The following is a 25707-nucleotide window of genomic DNA, read 5'->3' as shown; positions in this document are numbered from 1 at the left end:
ATCCATGCCTTCTGAAGTGATATGATAGGTGTGGGTGAGAAACATCAATATTTAAGTCCTTTTTTTTTTTTCAACAAATTCTCCTCCCTGCCGAGTAGGTGGCGAAATGCATGGAGAATGCGAATCAGCAAAAACAAAAGAAGAAGAAAGTGAAAGTGAAAGTGGAGATTTATAGTTTAAAAATGTCTTAAATATTGATCTGTTTCTCACCCACACCTATCATATCACTTCTGAAGACATAGATTAAACCACTGGAGACATATGGATTACTTTTATGCTCCTTTGTGTCCTTTTTGGAGCTTCAAAGTTCTGGTCACCATTCACTTGCATTGGGAGGGTCTACAGAGCTGAAATATTCTTCCAAAATGTTTAGTTTGTGTTCAGCAGAAAAAAGAAAGTCATACACATCTGGGATGCCATTAAGGCGAGTAAATGAGAGAATTTTCATTTTTAGGTGAACCGTCCCTTTAAAGTGTGAAATTGCATGCCTTTCCTCAAAACAACCAGCAGATGTCGCCACTGCACTCTGAGTTGTCGCCTGTGTCCAATGACTTCAAATGAAGATGATGCTGTTATTACTGAAGACGGCCTTAAGGCTTATTTTAAACAGCCTAGATTTTTTTATTGATCATTTTATTGATCATTTTATACAATAACAATACGCTACAAATATGCCAAAAGCGCCTACTAGTTCCAGTTATTGACAAACAAGTGGTAAACAATTCTATATGCCTAAATGCTGTCTTGAAAAGTTTCTACAAATAGTCTATGTTGTGTATTATATATAAAATCGTGTATGGACACTATGATGCTGTAGCATAATTAGAAAAAGAGATTATGCAGCGGACCAAGAGTAAACAATTCATCTAAATGCCATATTTTAACCGTACATTTGTATATTTGATTGTTGTCACCTTTTGTATTACTACATGTATTTGCTCTTTCCATATATGTTCTTACAATTTGTACTCATACAAATAGGCGCTTCCATGACGTCTCCGTATTTCCGTTTGCCGGTGTTCAGCTTCCGGTCCCCTTATTCTTTCTTCACGTACGTACAAGGCGAATCCGACGTATCAGTGTTGAAAATGAGCTCCGGGTCCACCTGTGCTGTTGCTGGCTGCTACAACAACTCAAAAAAGCTGAAGAGTTTTCAAGACAATTTTTGTATAGATCACCAAAAGATTCGTAGTGAATGTCCGTGTCCGGCGCCGTACGCGTTACACTCAATGCCGAGGAATGATGAGAGGAAACAGGCCTGGCTTGCGGCTCTGAAATTAAAAACCCCTCCGAAGAGAGTTTACGTGTGCTCCTTTCATTTTGTGGATAAAAGGCCCACGGAACTGCATCCTGATCCGGAGCTTTACCTGGGCCACAATCATAGTCGCCGTGATCAAAACAAACGAAAACAAATTCAAGCCGCTGATGGACTTGGTAAGTTTATGGATCCCACTGAAATTGATGATATTCATGGTTTTAAAGGTATTTTAGGGTTATTGTGTAAATACAACGAGATTAGTTTTGGTTTGTGCCTGATTTGCATAGAAATTAACAGTGACGTCACGCGGTATGTGATACTTTTCTCAGCGATGGGCAAGGGTGGACCAATCACGGTCGTTTGTGATGCCTGGATTCAATTTTTATTTTTATTTTTTTTTATTTTTTATTTTTTTTTAATAATTTAATAGAGATTGTTGTGGCGGATTCTTATTCATACGTCAGGTACGAAACCTTGGAATCAATGTGTATTTAAACTGTTACACTTTGTAGTGTGCATAAATCTTAAATAACCCTAAAAAGTGCTGGAATTTTAATGCGGTTCATTTGGGATTTCGGCTTTCTGAGCCGTGTAGCGCCCCCTGGAGGAAGATGATTTTGTCCCAGAGGACACAGTCATTACGTGTTTACATCAGAGGCTTTTACATTGTCGGTTGAAATAAATATAGAGATATTATGTATTCAAAATACATTACATTTACATATATTATTATTTATTTTTTTACCAGCTCTTTAGCAGGCAAATAGCCTACTTGGGTGTTGCACACCTTCTAAGCATACTTTGTTATCAGCATGTTTTTGAATTCTGAGCTCAAAAGGGTGTATTTGAGTAGCTGACATGACATTTCAAGCCATGAGAGCAATGTCCTGCATTATGGCATGCTACACTCCATCTAAAACGTTTTTGAAATATTTTCTCTTATTATTGCTTAATTATAACTTCATGGAATACTTGTACTTAAAAAAATAAATTAAAAAAATTCTGACCACAAAACTTTTTAAGTGAACTGCAAAAATAAAATTAAATAAATAAAAATGTTTTTAAAAAATTGGAAATGGTGACCACAAATTACAGCATGTTATATACTTGTTATATGCAAAAGTCAATGTCCATGTTATTCATCAACTACCCTTATAGGGGGGCTAGTACTACATATAAAAATGAGAGTATTACTTGTATGCAAGCACGTAAATCATGCACAAAAACAATATTATATCTACAAAACCATAAAAGTGTAAAATTATATGATTTTAATATTCTAACAGTTAACGGGATAGTTCACCCAAAAATGAAAATTCTCTCATCATTTACTCACCCTCATGCCATCCCAGATGTGTCTGAATTGTTTATTCTGCTAAACACAAACAAAGATTTTTAGAAGAATATCTCAGCTCTGTAGGTCCATACAGTGCAAATTAATGGTGACCAAAATGCTCTAAAATGCACATAAAGGCAACATAAAAGTAATCCATGGATTTAAGTGATTAAATCTATATCTACAGAAGTGAGATGATAGTTGTGGGTGAAAAACAGATCAATATTTAAGTCCTTTTTTACTCTAAAAAAACTTTTCTCCTCCCTGCCCAGTAGGTGGTGATATGCACAAAAAATGTGAATTGTCAAAAAAACTAAAGAAGAAAGTGAAAGTAGAGATTTGTGGTAAAAAGGACTTAAATATTGTTCTGTTTCTCACCCACACCTGTCATATCACTTCTGAAGATTAAGATTTAACCACTGGAGTCATATGGATTACTTTTATGCTGCCTTCATGTACTTTTGAAGCTTCAACATTTTGTTACCCATTCACTTGCATTGTATGGACCGACAGAGCTGAGATATTCTTCTAAAAATCTTCATTTGTGTTCAGCAGAAGAAAGTCATTCACATCTGGAATAGCATGACGGTGAGTAAATTGTGAGAGAATTTTCAATTTAGACTATTCCTTTAACAGTGCTCTCAAGGTTTACACAATTTTAAGTAATTTTGTAATTCAATAAGACATTAATTAACATTGGGTCTATTTTCGTACCATTTTCATTCATAGATAATGGGGTAGGAAATGAATAGTTTCCACCAAAATACCGTCGTTATTACAGTGATAAAACCGTAACACATTAAAATGGGAACTCCAGACAGTGTCAAAGTTTTCAGAATCTTCCATGGGTATAAACATAGGCATGCATACATTTTACATACATAAAACAGATACACATTCAAGCATGAACATGATTTTAAAATATTATCGAAAGCTGCAATCATTCCAAATCTTTCTATCATTTTGTTGTGGTGGCTAATACCAAATTACCACAGCTCTGTTGTAGCAACAATAACAAAGGTATTTTGGTGGAAACTATGGTTACCATGGTAAATATTTGTAAGGGTGAGTATGGGGTCAAAATTAAAACGAGAGGATGCTCTTCCTCATTTTAAAACCCCTGGTAATGTGGCTCAGTGCGCCAGTGCGCATGCGCGCTGCGGTGACTCGGGTCCATGTGTAGGCAGCTGCGAGGATCTTTATTTGGCGACCGGAGCGGCAGCGGGCAGGGCGGATACACATACTGAGGGGATCCTTGGGATACTTTTACACACAAATACCGGGCTAAATAACAACAACTTTACGTGTGAAGACCCCTCAGAAGATTATAAAGCGCTTTATCTTCTCGGTAAGTTCTTATAAAGAGACGCTTGAGTTGTTTCGAGGGTTTTAAGAGTGTTTAGATTGAGTCCAAGTTGGTCACAAGTTTGCTGAAGATGGGCCAGATAGCGAGCTAAGCTATCACACTAGCGTGTGCGTCCGTGCGCGTGCCACTTTTAGCCGGCTAGTTAACCCCCCACCCCCATTCAGCATTATATTTTAATCTGAGGGAAGCATGCAAAACAACACAAATATTAAGACTTTGCTCTTATTTCTTGTCTCTTTGCTAAATAAATGAGTGATTGATTCATGGTTGTTTTTTGTGTGTTAGCTGGCTTTGGTCTAGGACTTAACATTAGCTTTGCTAGCAACTGGACTGTTGAGATAAACAGTGTATTTACAAACTTAACCTAACTTAAACGTCAGTTTAGCCCGACTCGTGTAATCGAACTCTGGCAGTAATATTACTATCGCGAAACATTATTACATGTGTGAGGAGAACGTTCGGAGTAGTTCACATTTTTAAGTGGGATAATCTAGTTATTTAGCTCGTCTGCTAATTGGAGTTGATGAGTTAGTCAGCATTAGCTGTTAGTCGGGTTTATTTACGGCACTTAATGTGGAAATGTTAGAAATGACTGTTATCGTGCTTATCCATGCATGACTATTACAGGTTGTTGTATGATAGCTGAGGTAATACCGGGTAGTTTTACAGGTTTAGGCATACAAGTAAATCAATTAAGGTGGGAGATGGGCCCTGTCCCAATACCCACACTGGCGGTTTTGGTCTTGCCTACTTACCCACTTGTCTTACGTATTTCCGGTGTTTGGCCACTAGTGTGCAAGTACACGTGAAGACTGCGAGTGTGTGGATGGCTTTTGATTGCAGGTTGGGACACTCGTAGACTTAATGATGCGCTCAGTAATTCTAATCTAATACACTTTTTGTCAATTTCTGCAAATATTTCCTCACAGTCTGCTAGCTGTCTGTTGTGTGGGTGGGCTGAAAAAAAATCTAGTATTTGTACTCAGGCCTGGCTCTGTAAATGGGACAAAAACAAAGTGGATCAGACCGATCCACACAACAATACTCCAGCCAATCAGCAACAGAGGGTGGTTCTTGGGCGTGCACAGGATGGGTGATGGGGGCGGAGTGATAGGGAAATTCATTAGAAGATCCATGGCAAATCTGGCTGATGCAAACTTTCTAAACTCCAAGGAGGACATATGGCTGAGAAACAGACCAAGAGAAAAAGGTCAGACGAATATAAGCTTAAAAAAAGGATTATGATAAGTCAAGGGCTTGGAGCCCTCTTTTTCTTCTGGATAGGTGGGTAACATAAATTTAGCTATGTTTCACAGAACCCATATATGCTGATGTTGTGATGGTAGATTTAGTAGCAGGAGAGTTGTGAGTGGCTGGAGCTGTGTGCGTAAAACTGTCTCATCTTCTCTGCAAGTTATCTTAGCAGCAGCAACTTACTGAATTTGGGGGGCGGAGCTTCCAAAGGAGCACTGAAGGGAGGGGTGCATTTGTTTTGGCAGCTGAGTTCGAATATCAACAGTGTTTCTTAGGAATCACTGAGTGCATCTTTAAAGATGTTGGTGCTGGTTGCAACAGCTGTTTTTGTCTTTTCACTCTGCTGAAGACTGATTGTTTTTGGTAGCAGTGACTTATAGCATACTTAAAATAATAAATAACTGAACATTTTACCCATCTTTTCATTTATTAATACACTACTGGTTGTTGGAAGTGTATTGTGCTGTAGAAAATATGTAAGTAACATTTTTATAATGTTTGTATTGTGTGAAAATAATTGTAAAAGTGAATTATTTTTACTCATTTTGATTTTCAATACTTTGTGCATTAAAACATGTTTAACTGTAAAATTGCATCGTCCATAACTGCTGTAAAATATGAAATAAGCCATTTCTTTCTACGTTGTTTCTCAATACACTGCATAAAACTTAATTAAAAATTAAAATAAAAAACTTTATTCTATAAACCTGTGTGATCCATTAATAGCTACTAATACAAACCATTTAAATGATATGCTTTGGCTTGTCATTTATATAAGACGACCAAAGACTGCTTTACACAACTTATCAGTATGTGGTTTCATACAACAAATAAAAAGCATTAAAACGTATTTTTAAATACATAAAGATAAGAACCTGTGATAGTAGTTGATACATTTTTACATTTTGAAACAACATTTACTGGACCGCATATTGTATGCCACACTGGTTGATAAATTACCAAAATGAAAATGTTGTCTACTCATTTTCCGGCAACAATAAAAAAACATGCAACTTTGAAATATGTATCCTTTGAATTGAGCCAAGAGGTCAGCATGAGACTTTTTAATGTTCTATTGGTCACGCATCCTCTTGTCATCCAGATTCGCAGTTCAGAGTTCACCGAGCTTGAACTTTTGGTACGCAGCATTGTACGAAATTTCTTTGCATGAGTTTGCGATATTGGTGTCTTGTGTATAGATGCGTTTGAATGGGAGTGAATGTAGCACGCAGGGTTGTGTGACCGCTCCTTTATGAATATATCGGCCATTGGCCACCTAGCGCTCTAGATATAGAATTGGCATGTCAGTCGACCACTACTTTATGGCGTTAAACAAAAACTATTATTTCACAGAGAATTGCCAAAGGTTTAGATCCAGGTCAATCAGGCACTAACATTGAATATTATCTGCAATAGTGCTTTGTTTTTAAAATGTATATTCCCTTGTAAGTAGTTCTTTTTTAAAACCCAATTCTGTCTTCTACAAACTGGTCCAAAAATAATTATTGCATTTGGGTCAGTTATGAAATGTTAGCGCCTTTTCAGTGGACATAAGGCTAGGCTATATGCTAAAATAACACAACAATATTAGCTCAACCGACCCTTCTCTGCTTGTGAGAATATGATATCAAGCTACACAATGACATCATGGTGTTGCTCATTACTTACTAAATACTTGTCTTGTTTCCCATGATAAAGAGGGAGTGCAGCTGAAGGTTGGACTCTCAATGGGTGTGGTGGTGGCTTAAGTTGTTTTTGTCTGCGGGAATCCATGATGTGGCTTTTTTTTGTAAATAAATTGGGTGGTACTATTTTAGAAACATTGTCGCAAGCAACTACAAGGCCATGTTTCTTCTGCTTTAGCACAGAAGAAAAAAAGCTTGACAGCTACTCAATACGAATTCCTGTCCATCTCAGTTAGATCAATTAAGATCAATTAATCATGCTTAAATGAGTGTGTACAATCATTTTCAAAAGCCAGTCCCAGTATGCTACTCCAGTATGTGTTCTCAGGTGTTGTCGAATCCTGGCCTACCATGTTGCGTGTCTGTTAGGCACCAGCTTAGACACTTGGCACCTCTTGGTGAGTAGTAGTATATATGTCTCACTGAATCTCATGCCACACCAAGGACAGACCTGAGGGACCAGTAGTATACTCCAGGAGAATCTTGTTCAGGAATGATGAAGGCACACAAGCATGGCTTTGCTGACAAAAGATTCACAGCATCCTGGTATGGAGCCAGATTTGTAACTAAACTATATTTAGCAGAGATGAGATCTGTGTGTCATTGGAAGGCTGTTACAGCCATACGTTCAATGTGTTGAAATTGTTACTTTTAAGAGTTGGTAAGTGTTTTGCTAAGTAGTGGTGTAGTACATCTGTAACTGAGCTACCAAAGCTGCTGGATCTTAGATGGTGGTGGTTGGTAAACCGGAAGCGCTGAAGTCTGATACATGACAACTGTAATCTTGCAAGATCTTTTACTGTTCAATCTCCACTTCCTGATACGTCAGATGAGGAAGGTTTGTGGAAGAGAGCATGAAAGACGGATTCATTGGACAAATCTGTCTGTGGTAATTCTTCTGTTTTGGTTGTTGTCCAAAAGTAGATGCCATGGTAGTAGAGGGGAACAATTTCCCTTTCAGCTGACTGTCGTTATCAGTAAGGCATGGGTTCGTTGGTTGTAAAAAGTGTAGGGGAATCCTGTCAGATCAGAAGGAATTTATAGGTCAGTGGATTTCTTTGAATTCACCACTTTTTTTACCAGTTTCATATAAGCTCAGTTGGAAGTTTTCTCATGAACAAACTCCAATCAGATCACAGTTGTTTATTTGGCTGAAAATATGACCTTTTTTTTTATCGTCCAGCCATGTATCATAGTACATGATTGGCACCATTTGGAAGTGTAAAAAACAAAAAAAACTAACAAACATTGAATTCTCGTCTGCTCAATATGCGTTCATTGCCCCAATACGTAGTCAAAATTATTGAACCAACCTCTTTAAACTAGCAACATTTCCGACAGCACAGTCATTATATGAAGACCCTGACATGACATATCAAAACATGGATTCAAGATATGGCCTTTTGTAAATGAAGTTTCAAACCAATCCATATAAATTAAGATTTAGGCTATCTTTACAGATACAGATGTCCATCATGTAATCAAAAAGTAGGTCTGGGTATTGATTTGATTTAATTCCGATTTACAGGGTTTCGGTTTTCCGATTTTGATACAGTTTGATTCGATTCTGATTAATTTGGGTATATGTCAGCTATATGGCCCAATTTTAAGAGTGGTAGCTCTTTGTTTGGTGAAATTGTGCGTGCAAAGCTCGAATAGTCTGGGCCAATTGCAATATAATTCTGAGGTTCTTTCGGTTATTGCACCGTCTGCGTCTTATTATATAGTCTATTCCCTGCCAAGCACCAGCGATATACTGTAAACAAAGACAGCACATTCATAAGAAGTTGGTAGTGTAAATATGCTGTATGCAATGAATTAGAAGAATAGAAAAATTGACTTGTGTTCTTTTGTGCATTATCTGCGTACTTGTTGAATATCAGGCATGTCTCTATTACAGTGACATGCTGCTTTTTTATGCGTGGAAAATATGGTTCTCGCCAAGCTTTGGATGTGCGCTCTGTTAATTTATAGACAGTGTGAGCAGGGCCTAAAATTCGGCACTTGATTGCAGGTATTGCGCACAATTTTAATATTTCCCGCAAGTTCCGCATTCATAGTGCGGGAAATTCCCGCACACTTTTATTCATTTTACAGTGCAGTTGTGAATTATTAAACCAATAGATACAGATGAACAAATCAAACTTGTTTTTGTATCAAACTGTAATTCCAGAAGATGCCGAGTAAATCCGCTTGCAGCTGTCAGCAGCGCGTTAAGCGCTTGTTGAATTTAGTGTAAACGCGTGCAGTGAGGGAGTGCTTTGTCGCATAGTTACTGAACTTCAGATGTTACAGATGTATAAATCTTTCTAAATCTGTCAATTCGACATGCAAATGGCGTTATACCGTGTCTCCGTTAGCGAGCGAAGTGATAAAACTATTGCTCCCGTTTATAATTAACAAAGCTTTTAAAGCAAGCGCGTGACGTTGGAGCGATCTATAGTTTTGACGCCTTTCATATCTCAATAAAATTTTCATATCATATCTGATATAGTTCCAAATACTTACATCTTGATCTTCTTTGAAATTTTCACTGAACATTATTTGTTTCATGCTGTCCGTTGTGCAGATGTTACCGAGTCAGCGGACGCGGACATAAACGCGGACAGATGGACACTTCGTTTCTCACGCTCTGCACGTTCAGCGTCGTGCTCATGCTAAATTACATGACTATTCAGACCATTTATACAAAATATACTGTCTTAGTAAGTAACACTGTTGCCCCAAGTGCTATAGCCTGCTTCCCTGCCCATCTACTCATCTCACTTATATATCTGTCTGTTTGAAAAACCTCCTCACCAGCTAGAATCCAAAAGTGCAGGAGGAAGGGATGATATATATCAGGGTTCCTGCGGATTCTTTAAAGTCTTAAAATGTCTTAAATTCTTTTTTGGTCCGGACCAAGTGAACCAAACTACAAGTGTGAACACATCCTCAGACTTCAAAAGAATAGGATTTCATTGAATAAATGCATGTGCTGCATCCTTCAAAGTGAAAACGCGGCACTGTATTTTCTTCAAGCACGCGAGGGCTTTTGAGTGTTTTCAGCTGTTGCAGAGCAGTTCACAATCATTAAGCCATATTGGAAATTTATGACAAGTGATTACTAATGATCAACTGTTGATAACGATATGGTGTAGATGAAATATGACAGTGTTTACTTTTAATTGTTTACACTGTAATACGTTGTAGATTATTGTAGGAGTGCACATTATCTATCCCTTATTTGTTTGAATGAGCAGCTTAAAGCAGTGAAGTGGAAACATTTCAAAATAAGAGTCCCCATTGTATTTCAGAGTTAAAGTGCCTGTACATATGCAATGTACAGATCATGCAATTTTGTAATTATTGGAAGATGCAATTTTTAAAATTGATTTAATTGTCTAAATTATAACATAAAAGAGTGACAGGTTTATAAGGTTAGAATAGAAAAAAATGGTCCTTTTGGAAATCAAGGTAAAAAATGCCCCATGGAAATCAAATATTGCCCCTTAATGGAAAAGTTGATTTTTGATCCTGGTGCCATCTGACCTATACAGGAACTGAGAAAAGTAGCATTGCAAATGCTATAGTTAGATACGTTGTAAATCCACCAAAGGCTGAATAAGAGAAAAGGAATTCAGAGCACTTGTCTTAAAGCCACTCCCGATCTGATTAGCTGCACATGTGGCGCACTCCAACTGAACGTGACAGGTTAACAACATGGAGACTGATATAAAGGACTGTGGTAATATTCCCAGTACGATTGTGCACAGTGTGATTGTGCATCATCATGCATATATACACAGGCTTTAGACCGTAACTGGCCTCGGCGTGTGTATGTTGATGATAGGGATGGGCATTTTGTCTACTCGAGTACTCGGACTAATTACTCGTCGAGTACTCGAGGGGCAATGACATGTCCTTAACTGTGTATATAATAACATGTCTGACAAACATCTTTAGCTGCTGCATTGCGTCTTGTTGTACCAGTGTATCGTCTATTCATTAGTATAGGCTGTTATAAAATAATCTCAAAATGTACAAAAGATTGCATAATCAAAATATAGTGCATCATATTTTGTCATAATGTGAAGATTCGCTGCCCAACTCAATGAAAGTATGTGCCCAACGCACATCTGTCTGTTCTTCCTTCATGTTACCGTAGTAATCTTGGTAAGCGCACATCAGTTTTTTTAGTGACTGCCTGAACCGTCTGTTTTCAAATCATGTTTGGCTTAACAGGAGATGCCATAACCATTGTGTTTTTAATATGCGTGTTAAGTTGAAGTTCAGTTTTGAAGATGCTGCAATCTGCCTAGCTGTTTGAAACACTCGCAGCACGTTGAGTCCATTGCCACACGCCTGCTGTGTGTGTCTCCCCAAGTGTTCGCCCCTGTGGGGAAAGCTGCAATGCTCCGTATTGTTGTTGCTGTGATGATTTATGAAGCATTCCATTCAACTTTGAGTCGGAATTTCCACCTTTCAACTGGGGAAAGTGCAACGGAATGACACTTTATGTCGGACTTCTAACTTGGAAACTCGTGTGGAAATTTTCAACTCTCATTGTGTTACTTCACGCAAATATTTCGGCGCCCAGGGTAGGGAAGTTTACAGTCAGTGACAGACATTCACTTTTCTTTAATAATATCCATTAACAAGTCAAAGTACTTACATTAAATTATAATAAAACGTGCTTAGCAAATGTTTTGCAGAGACAGGTGTTCAAAACACGGTTAATTACACACTCTTTTGATTATCATAAGGATAGCATTGCAGCATATCAGTTTGGTTGCTATGAGACTTCTCTGACAATCAATGTACCCCTCAAAATCACAACATAATCAATCTCAAAATTAAAAATAAGCTCGCTCTTTGACATGTTTTTGTTTAGTTGTCAGGTAATTGTCACTGAATTTCGAATTAAGTGAAGAGTCACATCATACATGATCACCATCGATCATCGTTTCCATGATCGATCATTGCTGCCATGTCCGAGTACTCGAGTAATCGTGCCCGTCCCTAGATGATGAACGGTCCCCTTTCTTTTCTATTTACCCATAATAAAGCGTTAGTTACATGACAGTTATGGGTGACTTATTTCAAATCATATGGATAGGCTATATATGGGAAAATCAAACATCCGCCTCTCCTTTTGCCATGATGATTTAGGTTGCTCAATAAAATGTTTGAAGTGTACTGTATCTATAGCCAACATTTAGCAAGCGATCATTTTGACAAACTTTGCGAGTTGAATTTTAATGATAAATTCTTTTATATTGCTGTGGTGCTCAGTGTGAACCACTGCAGGGTTTATGAATATACCGGTACACACAAATTGTTTGATCTGCAATGAGTACTTTCAAGATAAACTTGATAATGTATAGATATTGATTTCTAGATAACTTTCTAGATAGACTTTGTTTGGATAAAATGAATACCTACACTGTCTAAGAAGTATTTGGCAGTTTGTCTTATTTGAATATTTCTGAACATCTGGGTTCATTAGATTTTAATTTATTCATTTATTCCCCCTGTGGTGCATTTGTACTTTTTTCATGCACACCTTTGTTTCCTATAATGAAAAGAACGTGGATTTCTCTAACCAGGTTGACTTGCATTCTAATAAAGAACATGCTGTTTCAATAATGTTGGAGTATATTTAAAAGTTGAAAAAAATCGAATCGTGAAAAGTTTGATAAAAATAGAGAATTAATTTTTTTGTCATATCACCCAGCCCTAATCTGCAGGTGGAACTGTGTTTAGACTTTGCACTGAAAACAGTCCTGCTTTTGAAAAGTCTTGGTGAGCGTTTTTCAGGAAAATAGCAAATTGCATTTTGCGGCACTTCATTACCATAAAATACACCCACAGTTTGCGCACATACACTCACAGATAGCGCAAACACTCCCACCCATGGCCACTTGGGCTTTGCTCTTGCATGAAAATTGAATTCATGAAATTCTAATTCGAATTAGAAAATTGGATAAGATGGAGAGCAGATGGAGTCCATTTTGCTTGCATCTGAAAAAAATCTTTCTCTTCTAACTTTAATAAACATATGACATAATATATCAGACAATTAAAAAATAAAAAATAACAGTAGGGCCTAAACTATCTACTTCAGTTTTGGTTGTGTTGATAATCTGTAAAATAAATCGCAATTGAAGTAAATTAGTAAAAGCCAAAGATATCGGGATTGTTCAAATAAAGATAGCTATTAATTGGAAAATAAAAATTTTACCCATCCCTATTAAACAGCAGTGCATTGCCTAAGCATGGATTTTTTTTCTTCTAACTTTTCGACATTATGAAAATATGAATATAGAAAATTAACAATGGGGCCCAAGCTATGCAGTTAATTTGCTATACCAAAACTGAAGAAAACAAGTAAAAGAAAAGATTTGGGGGTTTTAAGAATCAATATCAGGATTGTTCAAATAGGGCTGGGCGATAAAATGATCTTGATATTTATTGTGATTAAAAAAAACTCAACAATATCGATGATATGCTTTTGAGTAATTTTCTATATTTAGCCTTTGTTTTACATCTAGACGATCAGGTGCATGTTGCTAAAAACGCAAGCAGTTCGGCTTTCTTATTGTACGTTTCCACTGGTGTGTGGTGAGTGAGTGCTTTCAATTCCTTCCTATGGAAGCCGAGCGCAACGCTCGAGGTGGATTGTAGAATTGACGCACGGGCAAGCTGATCCCTAGCGTTGGGAGTGGCTTTGAGCAGATTCCTTCCGCGTCAGTTGAAACGCATCCTCAGGCTGTATGAAGTTGCTAATGTCCTCGCTACGCCAGTACCCGCGTTCCGGGTCCGAACCCTGGATTGATTCCATCCGGACTGCAAAAGGACTGCAAAACATCATTATGACGGTTGCGCCCTCTCATCGTCTCTAGTGAGCAGCACGACAAAACAACAGTGCTGGTTACACATCATATCTGATCTGTCAGCACTGTATTCTTGAATATTTTTCTCTAGCACTGAACATGCTTCATTCATGCCCTGTCCTTTCCTCTTTTCCCCGCATGCAAGTAAACATGAGGTGCCACGTAAGTTAACGTAGTTCCAGTGCGCCTTTAGACCATAAAGTTTTTTCTTTCTAAATTTAGTTTTATTAATCTGCATGTTACAAGCCTTTAATAATAAACAAATAGATTTCTGTTCTAATTTTGTGAAATTATTCAGATGTCATTATCTCTGACAAGGATGAAAGACAATAAAATTACTAGTTTGTAGTCTAGTCTTTCTCACTTTAATGAAAATATGAAAATGGTCCATTCAGACTTTTACATTTTCTAAATTTTCTCTCAGGGGATACTCATGAACCCCCATACAGTATCACAAGGGCTTCTATGCCCCCATACTTGGATATCTGAATGTAATGAAATATGCAAAGTAATTTGAATGTAAAAAAAATATATATACTGTCCTTTATGATTCAGTGTGAACAGATCATCTTTTAACATTCATATCCAACCGCACTCGATTGATAAACTCTATTGTAATATTTTAGAAGATCCCTCAGACACCACTGCTTTGGCTGTCTCTGGGCCCCCCAATGCAGTTTTGTATAGACTATTTTGACTTTAAGATTTTGTTTTTTTTCCTTATTTGCAATGTACAAATGTGAATGTATATCGTGATAAATATCGATATCGAATGATATGAAAAAGAATATCGTGAAAATATTTTTTGCCATATCGCCCAGCCCTATTTTCAAATGAAGATCACGATTAATCTGAAAATCTGAACAAAGGCCTGAAAAAACATTATGCTTAACTTTGTAGAATAGTTACCTTTTACATTTGTTTTTATGTTGTTATTTAAACAGCTGCAGTACAGCTTTTTGGAGAAGTCACCGATGGTGCATTCTCCCCATGTATTATTCTAAATAAATAGATTGTTCTACAATACTAAGATGGATAGAACATTATTAACAGGTTTTACCTCTTGTTCTGTTTATTTTCCCTCAGGCTAGTTATGTAGATCCAGAGATACTGGTGAAACACACTGAGGCTTATGATAATAGGGGTTATTGAATTATAGAGATTACAAGTGTCAAATTCACTAGACGTCCTAATCATGGCTTGCAAAAAGGCTAATTGAATTATGTTGGCATAAAGCACATCGTATATTCTTAATATATGTTGTTCATGTACTTTTGACATTAAGTTGTAGTTTCTTCTTCACAAACAATAGTTGAAATAACTTGATATAATTTTGAAACATGCAACTGATTTTTTTTTGTTTTTGTTTTTTTAGTATATGATAAACGAAAAGCTAATTCTATGCTTTTCTAGAGTTTCTCCAGCAGTGTTTTTTGCGGTGTGTCAAAGCGACTTTGCTGACGCGGCAACTCTGGAACACTCTGTGTGCCGTAGTGACATGAATGCACCATTAAGTTATTCATCCAGGAGTGAAGACTTATGGCAGCTCTGCTCACTTACCTCAGACACATTGGGCCGTTTTTGTTTTTCCAACCACAGCATAGAAAAGATTTTAAAATATGTAGTAGTGTTTCTTTGAATTAATTTAGATTTGCTTTAAAAGTAGCATTTATTCAATAAATATGCAGTTGCAAAGTTCAGAAAAGTGTCAAAGAATATGCTTTAATATTCAATCAAAATACCGTACAGTATAGTGTTGTACAAAACTACATATTATCAAAATTGACCAGTCTAGTTATTCAGACAACCTAACAACTAGTTGGTCTTAAGTAAGCCCTATATGAATAGGTTTCTTAGAGATATAAGGATGCTAAGTGCAGATCCTTCAATAGGAGAACTGACAGATATTCAACGGGTAAATAGTCTGTTACCATAACCTTTTTTTGCACAAAACCATCATAGTCCTCACAAAAAAGTGGTCACCTACGCATCAAGCATGAGGAACTTTGCTTACAGCATTTGAAGTCTGACCATGATGTTTTTGAAGTGTATTGTTTATAGTGGCGAGTTTGTTACGAAATCTGTTTTGAGGACTGTAGTCGTGGTGCTTTAATGGGGATGAATTTAGAGAACTTCTCAAAGATTGTTAACTGTTAGACTCTCGGCACTAGGGATGGGAAGTGTAAGGCATTTAACAAGTCTGGTTCCAATTCCTCTTAAAGATTCAGGTTTCTTAATGATTCTATTCATGATCCTTTTTACTTGAGGAAGAAATATTTGGAAAACAGAAATGCTATACTTACTAGGCTGTATATTGGGCCTACTGCCCTGAGCAGTCCATCAAATGTTGATCGTTTCATATTATAATACAACCGATTCTTGAATAAATTTTTTTTTTTTTTAAACAGAATTGAGTATTTTTAATTATAAATCTAAATAAAATATTACAATTGACAACATAACTCTATTGTTGTGGCTGCATAAGGCACAGTGTAACGACTGTGCGCTACATGTTATCCAATTTTCGTGAGAGTGCAATTTTATGCAATTTTTGTGACCGTGCAAGAGGTTGTATGTAGGGCTGAACGATTTGGACAAAAAAATCTAATTGCGATTATTTTGGAGAAAAAAAAAATATGATTGTGAGTTTAACTGTGATATGATAAACTTTAAAACAAAAAACATGTCAGATCTGTCACTCAGGGCAGCAGATAGATACAATTTGTGTATGGAGCACAGAACCACTCTGAAACCACGTGTGATACACTGACTACTACAGACAAAACAGCCATGCACATAGGCACAGCACAGCGGGCAGCGCGTTGAGACTATTTAATTAATTAAATGGCAGCCCTCGTGGTTTGATAATTGCACTTGGTCATGTCGCGATTTCGATTTTATTTCAGTTAATCGTTCAGCCCTAGTCATAGGTGGGAGTGCTTGCGCTATCTGTGGGTGTATGTGCACGTATATAGTTTGTTAATGAAGTGGCGCAGTGCAATTTGCATTTTTACTTAGAAATATGTTATTGCGCTAAGATGACTAAGAAGCGCGTCTAATCTCGGCACAAAGTATTAAATCAGTTCCTGCATTTGTTCCTGCAAGAGCTTTTAATCACTTTTAAAACCATGATTTTCAGATAAAAAAATAAAATAATATTTTTTTTAATAATAATTATTTTGTATAGCACCTTCAAAAGCTCAAGGACGCAGTACAGAAATTAAAGATTATACAGACAAACATGTAACAAACAGACATTGCAAAACAATGACCAATGGGAGAGCAGCAAAACTTCAAGTGTCCCTTAACACCGTGAAGACCACAGGTGAAACTGGCCAATAGAGAACACCAACATCGCAGTCCGTAGGCAGGAGGAAACTCAAACATCCTCTGTAGTATTTCACCGCTTAACACCATAGCACAGGAATGAGACAAAACGGGAGTGAGTTCACAGCAAGGACATTGTGAATGCCCAAAAGAACATATACATTTTTCTATAAGTCTAATGCTTTACTTGCAGCCCATTTATACTACATATTTTGTATGAATATGCAGTTATCATTTATATCGAGGTTGCTTGACAGGGAATGCAATATGTAATTGGAAGCAGATGGTGCAATACCTGAAAAAAAAAAAAACTTAAAATTAAATTGCACTCGACCAAGCCCATTAGTGCTTTGTGCGCATGATTTCACCAACCCACTTACGCCTAGACTTAGCACATGCTTACTCGAAAATATCTAAATTTAATTGCCACGCCCACTGACTGTGCGCGTATGACATATCGCATAGTGCTGAGCGTAAGGCGTAGTGCTCTTAAAATGGGGCCCATATTGTGCATATTTAAGGATTTAAGTCTCTTGAGTTGGACATGAAGAAAGAAATGGCTTCCGGTTCAGTAAGTTTATTGTTATAAGTTGAGAAACGGCATAAGAATAACCAATCGACACGGGTAGATTTTAGCCCATTATGTACTGTAGACTTTGTTGCACGTAAACACCTTAACCAGCATTTTCCAGTGTACGCATGAGTTTTGCGCATACCTCTTTAAGGTTTGACATCCAAAGCAGTGATTACTTCAAACATAATGTAATTATGGATTTTTTGCTGTCAGATTTTTAAAATAAGCTCATTCTGGGGAGTATTCAACATATTGGTGTGCTAGAAAACGGGCTCTTTAACAGTTTTGCATAAAACGGAACTGTCTGTGCCCCTAAATTTTTGACTGTGCCACTAATATGTTTCACTTAGGGGCACGAGTGCTTCTAAAAAATATGTTAGCGTAGAGCCCTGATAGTTAACTAGTTGGACTAGCTTGATTCATTCCTTTTAAAGATTTAAGGAGTGATGCTCATAGTTTTGTTTCACCTGTGGCCAATCTTAATTGTTAAGGTTGAACCCAGAGCCATGTACAAGACACTAGTCCGCTTGGTCCCCTGTCAGTTCCTGTAGAATCTGGACCTCGACCCGACCGACAGAGTATTAACTTCATCCCGGCTGACATTCAAACTAAGTGCTTCAAACTAAATTAAGGCATTAGCCGATTAGTAAAGTTTGACAGTGGGATTATGAAGGTGAACCATACATCATGGATTTGTAATAGTCAAATAACTCTGAGAAATACGATTGTTTGAGTGCGTCTTGTGACATAGTTACTGTAAATTAAATGCACTTTGTTGCTGCCACCACAGATCTGAAAGGCCAGTTGTATTATGTGTGTGCATCAGTATACATTTGCACTCTAGTCTGTTTGAGATCACTGTGGGGGATGGGTAGGTGTGTGTGTGTCTGGGGGGGGGTTGCTTGCAACTGTTCTTACAGCAAAAGCATTCTTTTGTGCCCACGTGAAAAGCAGTCATTTGCTTTCTGTCGTTTGCATGTGTCCTGTTGCTAGGGGGCATACCAGGTGGATCTTCCGGCAGATACAGGGTTAACAACGTCCATTTTGTTAGGTAACACCCTCGTGGCCTGATCTGTCTGTGGTGTTAAAATGGCAGGGCTTAACCCTTGATACGCAGAACTGAAGCTGACGGCCACTTTTGACTCAACCCTCTTGGCAGCCACTTCATTATTGTGGGTGAGAAGACATGTTAGTTTTTAGATATCCAGTGGGACATCTGTAGCATGTTAGACTCTGCTCACCTGAAACATCAATTTTTGGAGGCCGATCAACAGATTTTTTTTTTTATCTGTTTGTGACACAATAAGGAAGTCCTTGTTAAGTGGACAAGCCTTGTAAACTGTAAAAGCAGTTGAAGCATACAACTCAGGAAACACCCAGACTTGGACATAACGCTCACTCTAGCACTGTTTGGCCTGTGTATCAGTTCTCAGCTCTGTTTAAAGCTGACCCTAAAGCAAGCAGCACTATTACGTTTGCTCATGCCTGTGGTTAGGGATTTGAACAAAACTCTAACCTTAAGTATTGAACTTTTGCCAGTGACCCAGTGTCTGTGCTACAAACATAATTCCTCATTGTGCGTCTAGTTGAGCAGAGGTGTGATAATACTTTTCTAAATAATCAGACTTACTAATGTTGTAAGGCAGATGATAAAATGTGTGAAAAAAAACAAACAAACAAACAAACAAAAAACCCTCCTTAGACTTACATTGCGGTGATCCGAACCATATCTAGGGACCAAAATATCATAGAGACTTGGGGGTGGGCTTAATAGTATTTATAGTATAAATAGTATTTTTTATTTTATTTATTTTTTTCAAAGGATAATACATTTTTTAAGGATAGCTTATAAACTTCTAGAGACAGACCTGCCATGAGCTCCGAGGTTGTTCATTGATGGTATATGCTTTGCTTTGCAAAACCTGACAACCACCCACAACACCTTAGCATCGTGCTGTTGAGTTTTGCAATGGTAAGAACTGCTCACATTTTCTCCAGAAGATGTACAAATCTATTTTGGCTCGTATTGCCACCATGCTGTGATGTTTTTGAGGGTTGGCAATTGACTCCTATTGTCTTGCCTGGTCTGCGCCCTATGGGCGGACATTACATCAGACGATTCGCCTTCAGTTGACCCCGTGAGGATAGTCTCCACACTCCCAGCTCGCCACAGTGTGGCATGAATAGACATGTTTTTCACTTGTCTCGAAACAATCCAGTATACTGCCGTTGCACTGTTATCGAATGCAGAGGTGAAGAATATAGTTCTAGCTGCAGATGTTGGAGTCTGCAGTGTCGCTTGGTTCAAACAGGCCAAGTTAGAGTTACTTGTGTTTTGCTTTTCACAGTTCATACAATTTAAAAGCAGCTTTACAGAAAATAGTGCCTTAAAGTCAATTGAATAAATGATTAGGCTAAATTATACGATTTGTTGGTAAGACAATGAATTGTAAAAAATAATGATTCATTTAATTTTTAAAGGCCTTCCTAAAACAACTGGAGTGATGCAGGAAGCATAATCTTAAGTCTGTGACATAAAGTTAATGACAGTGTTATTAGTAGAAAAGCGTATTGTAGCTGGCTTGCAGTTGAGTGACGTCATGGTTTAAATCTGAATGATGATACTCAAACATATAAATAATCCTCTGTATAGCCCATGTTGATATCAAGACATAAGGCTTTCTTGCTTGTGTAATGCTGTCATTTTGCATTGTCTGGTATAAGCTGGGCTTTAAACCTAATGTGTATCAGTAATGGAATCAATGAAAATGTAGTAGTAACTTGAGTCTTACCACCTTTGATTCTTTGAAGTCTTTTTTTTTTTTAGCTCATAACAAACCCTGTTGTAGTAGGCTATGTAGCGAGGCATGAATGTTGCATAGATGTGAGCAACTACTGATGCCGTCCGATTCCCATGAGGCCGTACAAGCCACGTGTCGGCTGTTTTGGCAACAAGCATCCATTTCCTAACAAGAACAAGTGGCTTATGTATGACTAAAGTAGTTGGCAACTGATGAAGGAACTTGTTCACACATTTCTTTAAGCAAAAAATGGTCTTTGTAGAGTATTTTCACTCTGCTGATCCAAACTTTGTTCAAGTATACTTTGGTTTCCCTGCATGCCAGGACATCATGCGCGCAGTGCCTAGTTTTCCTAGATACGCGGACAGTTCTTTCTTTCTACACCAACGTAGTGATTGATGTATGTCGTCGTGAAATCGGAGACCCTCCCCTTGAAATCTAAACACAAGTGGTCAACAGAGATGCATATCATGACCAGGTGTAAATGGCGATGTGTCTCGCCTGTCCACTTGTGATTGGAATGCATCTTGATACCAGGTTAGATAGGGCCAGAAAGACTCCTTTAAGGTTTTCTTGCTTAAAGAGAGATTTTCTTGTCAACAGACATCCAGTGTTTGTGCAAAACACTTGGCTGACTACATTTCTAACTGTCAGTGTATAATTGACAGGTTTGGTGACCTACTTTTTAAGAGCTTTGTCCAGTGCTCATTTACATTGGCGATTATATCTGTGACCACACGAAAAATTTACCAGCATCTGGTTCAAGCGCCAGCCTCATTTCAAGAGAAACTTTTAGGCAAACTGTTGGGCGAACTTCAGGTTTGCTTGTTCGATCTCTTCAGCATCTGTATGGCCCGGTTCTTTTTGTGAAAGTGACAGAACTTGCCTTTAATTCAAGAATTGCTTGTCAAAGTTATAGTTCACCTAGAATGAAAGTTATGACAAAATTAATTCCCTTAAGCTACTCAAAGTTTTTATTTGCTGGACATGAGCTTATTTGGTTCATTGAATAACCTTTATTGCCAAGACCACTGTGCTGGTTGTTATTTTGCTTGCAACATGGGCGGACACTTCCTCTTCATCTCTGAAAGACTTGTGTTTTGGAATGCATATGGCCCATCCCCCACTGGCAAACTCTCACGTCTGTGTGGCCACATTCACTGCCAGTCAGTCTCTCAAGGGGTTAAAAACCTGCTTCAGTCTCTCGGCTGCGTCCACCAACCGGTTTGAACTGGTTTTCAGGGAAATGCTTTGTGTCCCATGGAATCTTGGGAAGGGTCATGTGGAGCCCCAGTGATGTCACAGCAGATGAGAGCAGGCCTGGCTGTTGAGTCAGCTCTCCTGCTATCAGATGGCTGATATTATATTTAAGACAGGTAGGTCAGCACGTCTCCTATAGGCAGGGCTGTCTTGCATACAACAATCGTTATGTGAATGAACCCAAATAATAGATTTGTTTCCATTTGCAGTGGGTTGCATGCATATTTTAAACCTTAGTTTAAGCTCCCTGGCTGTTGTTCTGAATGACAGCCTGTCATAATCCAGGATAGAGTGTAAATTCTCTCTGGGGTTCTGCTATGTGCGATTGTCTTTCCTATTTGTTGGGTTTACCACAAACTTCTTGAGAACATGTATGCATGGGCTCTCTTTTTAAGACATGCATGTAACTCCACAGTTTTCTTTGCATCTGCAAAACTGTATACTGTATACCTCCTTCGTATATCTGCATAATGCATCTCTTTGAGTTGTCTTGTACAGGGATAAGCAGATATAGGCCTAAGTTGCTAATATGGATGGCGATGGTCTTTCCGGTAAAATGTCATTTAGAAAAACCTGTTCCATTATTGGCTCTTTTCACAAGTAGTACAATATTAATGATAGACTAATAACCTATTTATTTAATAAATCAGTTACTAATACCCTTGCCAGCTTGGCTAAAAGAGGGAGCCATCTTGGTTCTGGAAGTATTAGGCTAATGTTTTTTACATAGGGATTTACTAAAATCCTGCATAAGAGTTCTAAGCCATGAACCAAACCAACCAGCTCTGAGGTGTCAGAACACTACAAACATTTGATTTGAAGCTAAAAAGTATATGAAAATCTGACAGACAAAGGTACACGACTGTGTACTCACTGTCTTTAAAGAGGGAATGAACTACAATCACATGAAGCCTTGCAAATGATGTAATCAAATAAAAAAATGACAGGAAGTTTTAAAACTATAAATTTAAAGTTGTTGATTATAAGTATGGAAATTATTAAGTTTATTGCACAATCTTCAGATATCTACAAATATATTAGTAGTTTCAGAGTAGTGTTGCACTGTAGACCGTTGCTACGTCAGTATCGTGATACTAAAGCTTCAAAATACTGGTGGTGCCACAGTATTTTTTAAACAGTAGTACCGTTAATACAGTAGTACCATAAGTTATGTTGTATGTGTGGTAGTAAATATTATTTTTCCGCTAAAATCCTTATTTACAGTTGTGCTCAAAAGTTTGCATACCCTGGCAGAAATTGTGAAATTTTGGCATTGATTTTGAAAATAGGATTTATCATATTTGTGCTGTCTTTTATTTAAGGATAGTGATCATATGAAGCCATTTATTATCACATAGTTGTCTGGCTCCTTTTTAAATCATAATGGTAACAGAAATCACCCAAATGGCCCTGATCAAAAGTTTACATACCCTTGAATGTTTGGCCTTGTTACAGACACACAAGGTGACACACACACAGGTTTAAATGGCAATTAAAGGTTAATTTCCCACACCTGTGGCTTTTTAAATTGCAATTAGGGTCTGTGTATAAATAGTCAATGAGTTTGTTAGCTCTCACGTGGATGCACTGAGCAGGCTAGATACTGAGCCATGGGGAGCAGAAAAGAACTGTCAAAAGACCTGCGTAACAAGGTAATGGGACTTTATAAAGATGGAAAAGGATATAAAAATATATCCAAAGCCTTGAAAATGCCAGTCAGTAATGTTCAGTCACTTATTAAGAAGTGGAAAATTCGGGGATCTCTTTATACCAAGCCAAGGTCAGGTAGATCAAGAAAGATTTCAGCCACAACTGCCAGAAGAATTGTTCAGGATACAAAGAATAACCCACAGGTAACCTCAGGAGAAATACAGGCTGCTCTGGAAAAAGACGGTGTGGTTGTTTCAAGGAACACAATACGACGATACTTGAACAAAAAATAGCTGCATGGTCGAGTTGCCAGAAAGAAGCCAATGCCACAAAAAAGCCCGGTTACAATATGCCTGACAACACCTTGACACGCCTCACAGCTTCTGGCACACTGTAATTTGGAGTGATGAGACCAAAATAGAGCTTTGTGGTCACAACCGTAAGCGCTATGTTTGGAGAGGGGTCAACAAGTATTGTGCTCCTTGAAACAACCACACCGTCTTTTTCCAGAGCAGCCTGTATTTTTCCTGAGGTTACCTGTGGGTTTTTCTTTGTATCCCAAACAATTCTTCTGGCAGTTGTGGCTGAAATCTTTCTTGGTCTACCTGACCTTGGCTTGGTATCAAGAGATCCCCGAATGTTCCACTTCTTAATAAGTGATTGAACAGTACTGACTGGCATTTTCAAGGCTTTGGATATATTTTTATATCCTTTTCCATCTTTATAAAGTCCCATTACCTTGTTACGCAGGTCTTTTGACAGTTCTTTTCTGCTCCCCATGACTCAGTATCTAGCCTGCTCAGTGCATCCATGTGAAAGCTAACAAACTCATTGACTGTTTATACACAGACCCTAATTGCAATTTAAAAAGCCACAGGTGTGGGAAATTAACCTTTAATTGCCATTTAAACCTGTGTGTGTGTGTCTGTAACAAGGCCAAACATTCAAGGGTATGTAAACTTTTGATCAGGGCCATTTGGGTGATTTTTGTTATCATTATCATTTGAAAAGGAGCCAAACAACTATGTGATGATAAAGGGCTTCATATGATCACTATCCTTAAATAAAAGACATTTTTTGCATGATCAGTCCTATTTTCAAAATCAATGCCAAAATTTCACAATTTCTGCCAGGGTGTGCAAACTTTTGAGCACAACTGTAAATCAGACCTATGTCTGCAATAACATTAAAAATATAGTCTTTTCGAGTGGCATCCTCTTCACGCAGTGCCTTTTTAAGAGCGCAAAATGCTGTTTAGAATTTGCCCCTTACATGGTATTGTTTATTTATCAATGAGTGGTTTTCCCATGCTTCAAACACACACATATGAATCCCCGCGTGTTAATTTGGCGGTCGTGTCTCCTAATGGATAATATGGATTTAAATAAAACTTTGGGAGAGTAAGAAGCTTTTTACACAACACAATTCATGTAGCGAGATTTTGAATTATTTTGGGTTTTGGCTGATGAGACCAGGAAAACCCATCTGCCCTGAATGTCAACAGAGATTTCAAGCCAAAGGGGGAAACACCAGCAACCTTATTAAACACTTTTAGACACATCCCACTGCCTCTGCAGAATACACACGGGTTTGTGCCACTTCATTTAACCTAAATGCTTTATCTTAACATTTACAGATTTACCATTTCTCTGAAAAATTGAACGTTGCACTCGTTTAACTTTTTTCCAATTACGAATGCATGGTGACGGTAACTTTGCTAAGTTTGCTCTTATGATTAGATCACGACCCTGAGCCGTGTGATCAAACTGATGTGTGTGTAATTTGCACTTGCGCTGCTGTTTACCAGGAGACCGGTGCTGAAGCGGTTATAATAATGAAACAGCTGCTCAAATCAGTCTTTATTTTTATGTTACCAACATTCAAATATTCACAGAAATAATGGAATAAAAGTTTAAAGATGTTGCCATTTGAACTGGCTGTTTTGTTGCAGCAAATAATATATATATATATATATATATATTATTTATTTATTTATTTTTTACATCAAACTAAGAATGTATTAGGTAACAAGTTAGTTCATTTGAGCCTTCTCCCAGTTCATCTATCCGTTATTTTCACCACATCCTGAGCAACGAGTGGAATGGCTAGTTTCTAAGAACCACATTTGCTGTGACAAACTGTGTGAAGAATTAACACACTATCATGTGGTATCGTGATACTACTTGGTATCATGATACTTTAGCTGGTATATAATTGTAAGATATGATTATGGTATCGTGACAACCCTATTTCAGAGTGTACTGAGATGACCCTTGGTGCTTCTCAAATGAAAGGCTGCAGCCTAGCAAGATCAGTCCTTC

At 37.8% G+C, this 25707-nt stretch overlaps 1 protein-coding gene across 3 annotated transcripts in view; it reads left to right on the top strand.

Moving 5' to 3' along the window:
• The first annotated feature begins 526 nt into the window (after positions 1–526).
• The window catches only part of LOC127439193 (transcriptional repressor p66-alpha-like), a 42319-nt gene continuing 17138 nt past the window's right edge, over positions 527–25707 (top strand). The window contains exon 1 of one of the 3 annotated variants that reach the window (XM_051695335.1): positions 527–1434. In XM_051695335.1, coding sequence (XP_051551295.1) covers positions 930–1434 — 505 coding nt within the window. In that variant the 5' untranslated portion in view covers positions 527–929. Of the gene's footprint in view, positions 1435–3759; positions 3943–25707 lie in introns of those variants that run through there. The other 2 variants (XM_051695334.1, XM_051695336.1) reach the window with 2 other exon arrangements.

Source organism: Myxocyprinus asiaticus, chromosome 50 (assembly GCF_019703515.2).
Source record: "Myxocyprinus asiaticus isolate MX2 ecotype Aquarium Trade chromosome 50, UBuf_Myxa_2, whole genome shotgun sequence".
In the NCBI taxonomy this organism is placed as follows: Eukaryota; Metazoa; Chordata; class Actinopteri; order Cypriniformes; family Catostomidae; genus Myxocyprinus; species Myxocyprinus asiaticus.
This window is presented reverse-complemented; position numbering and strand designations above follow the sequence as displayed.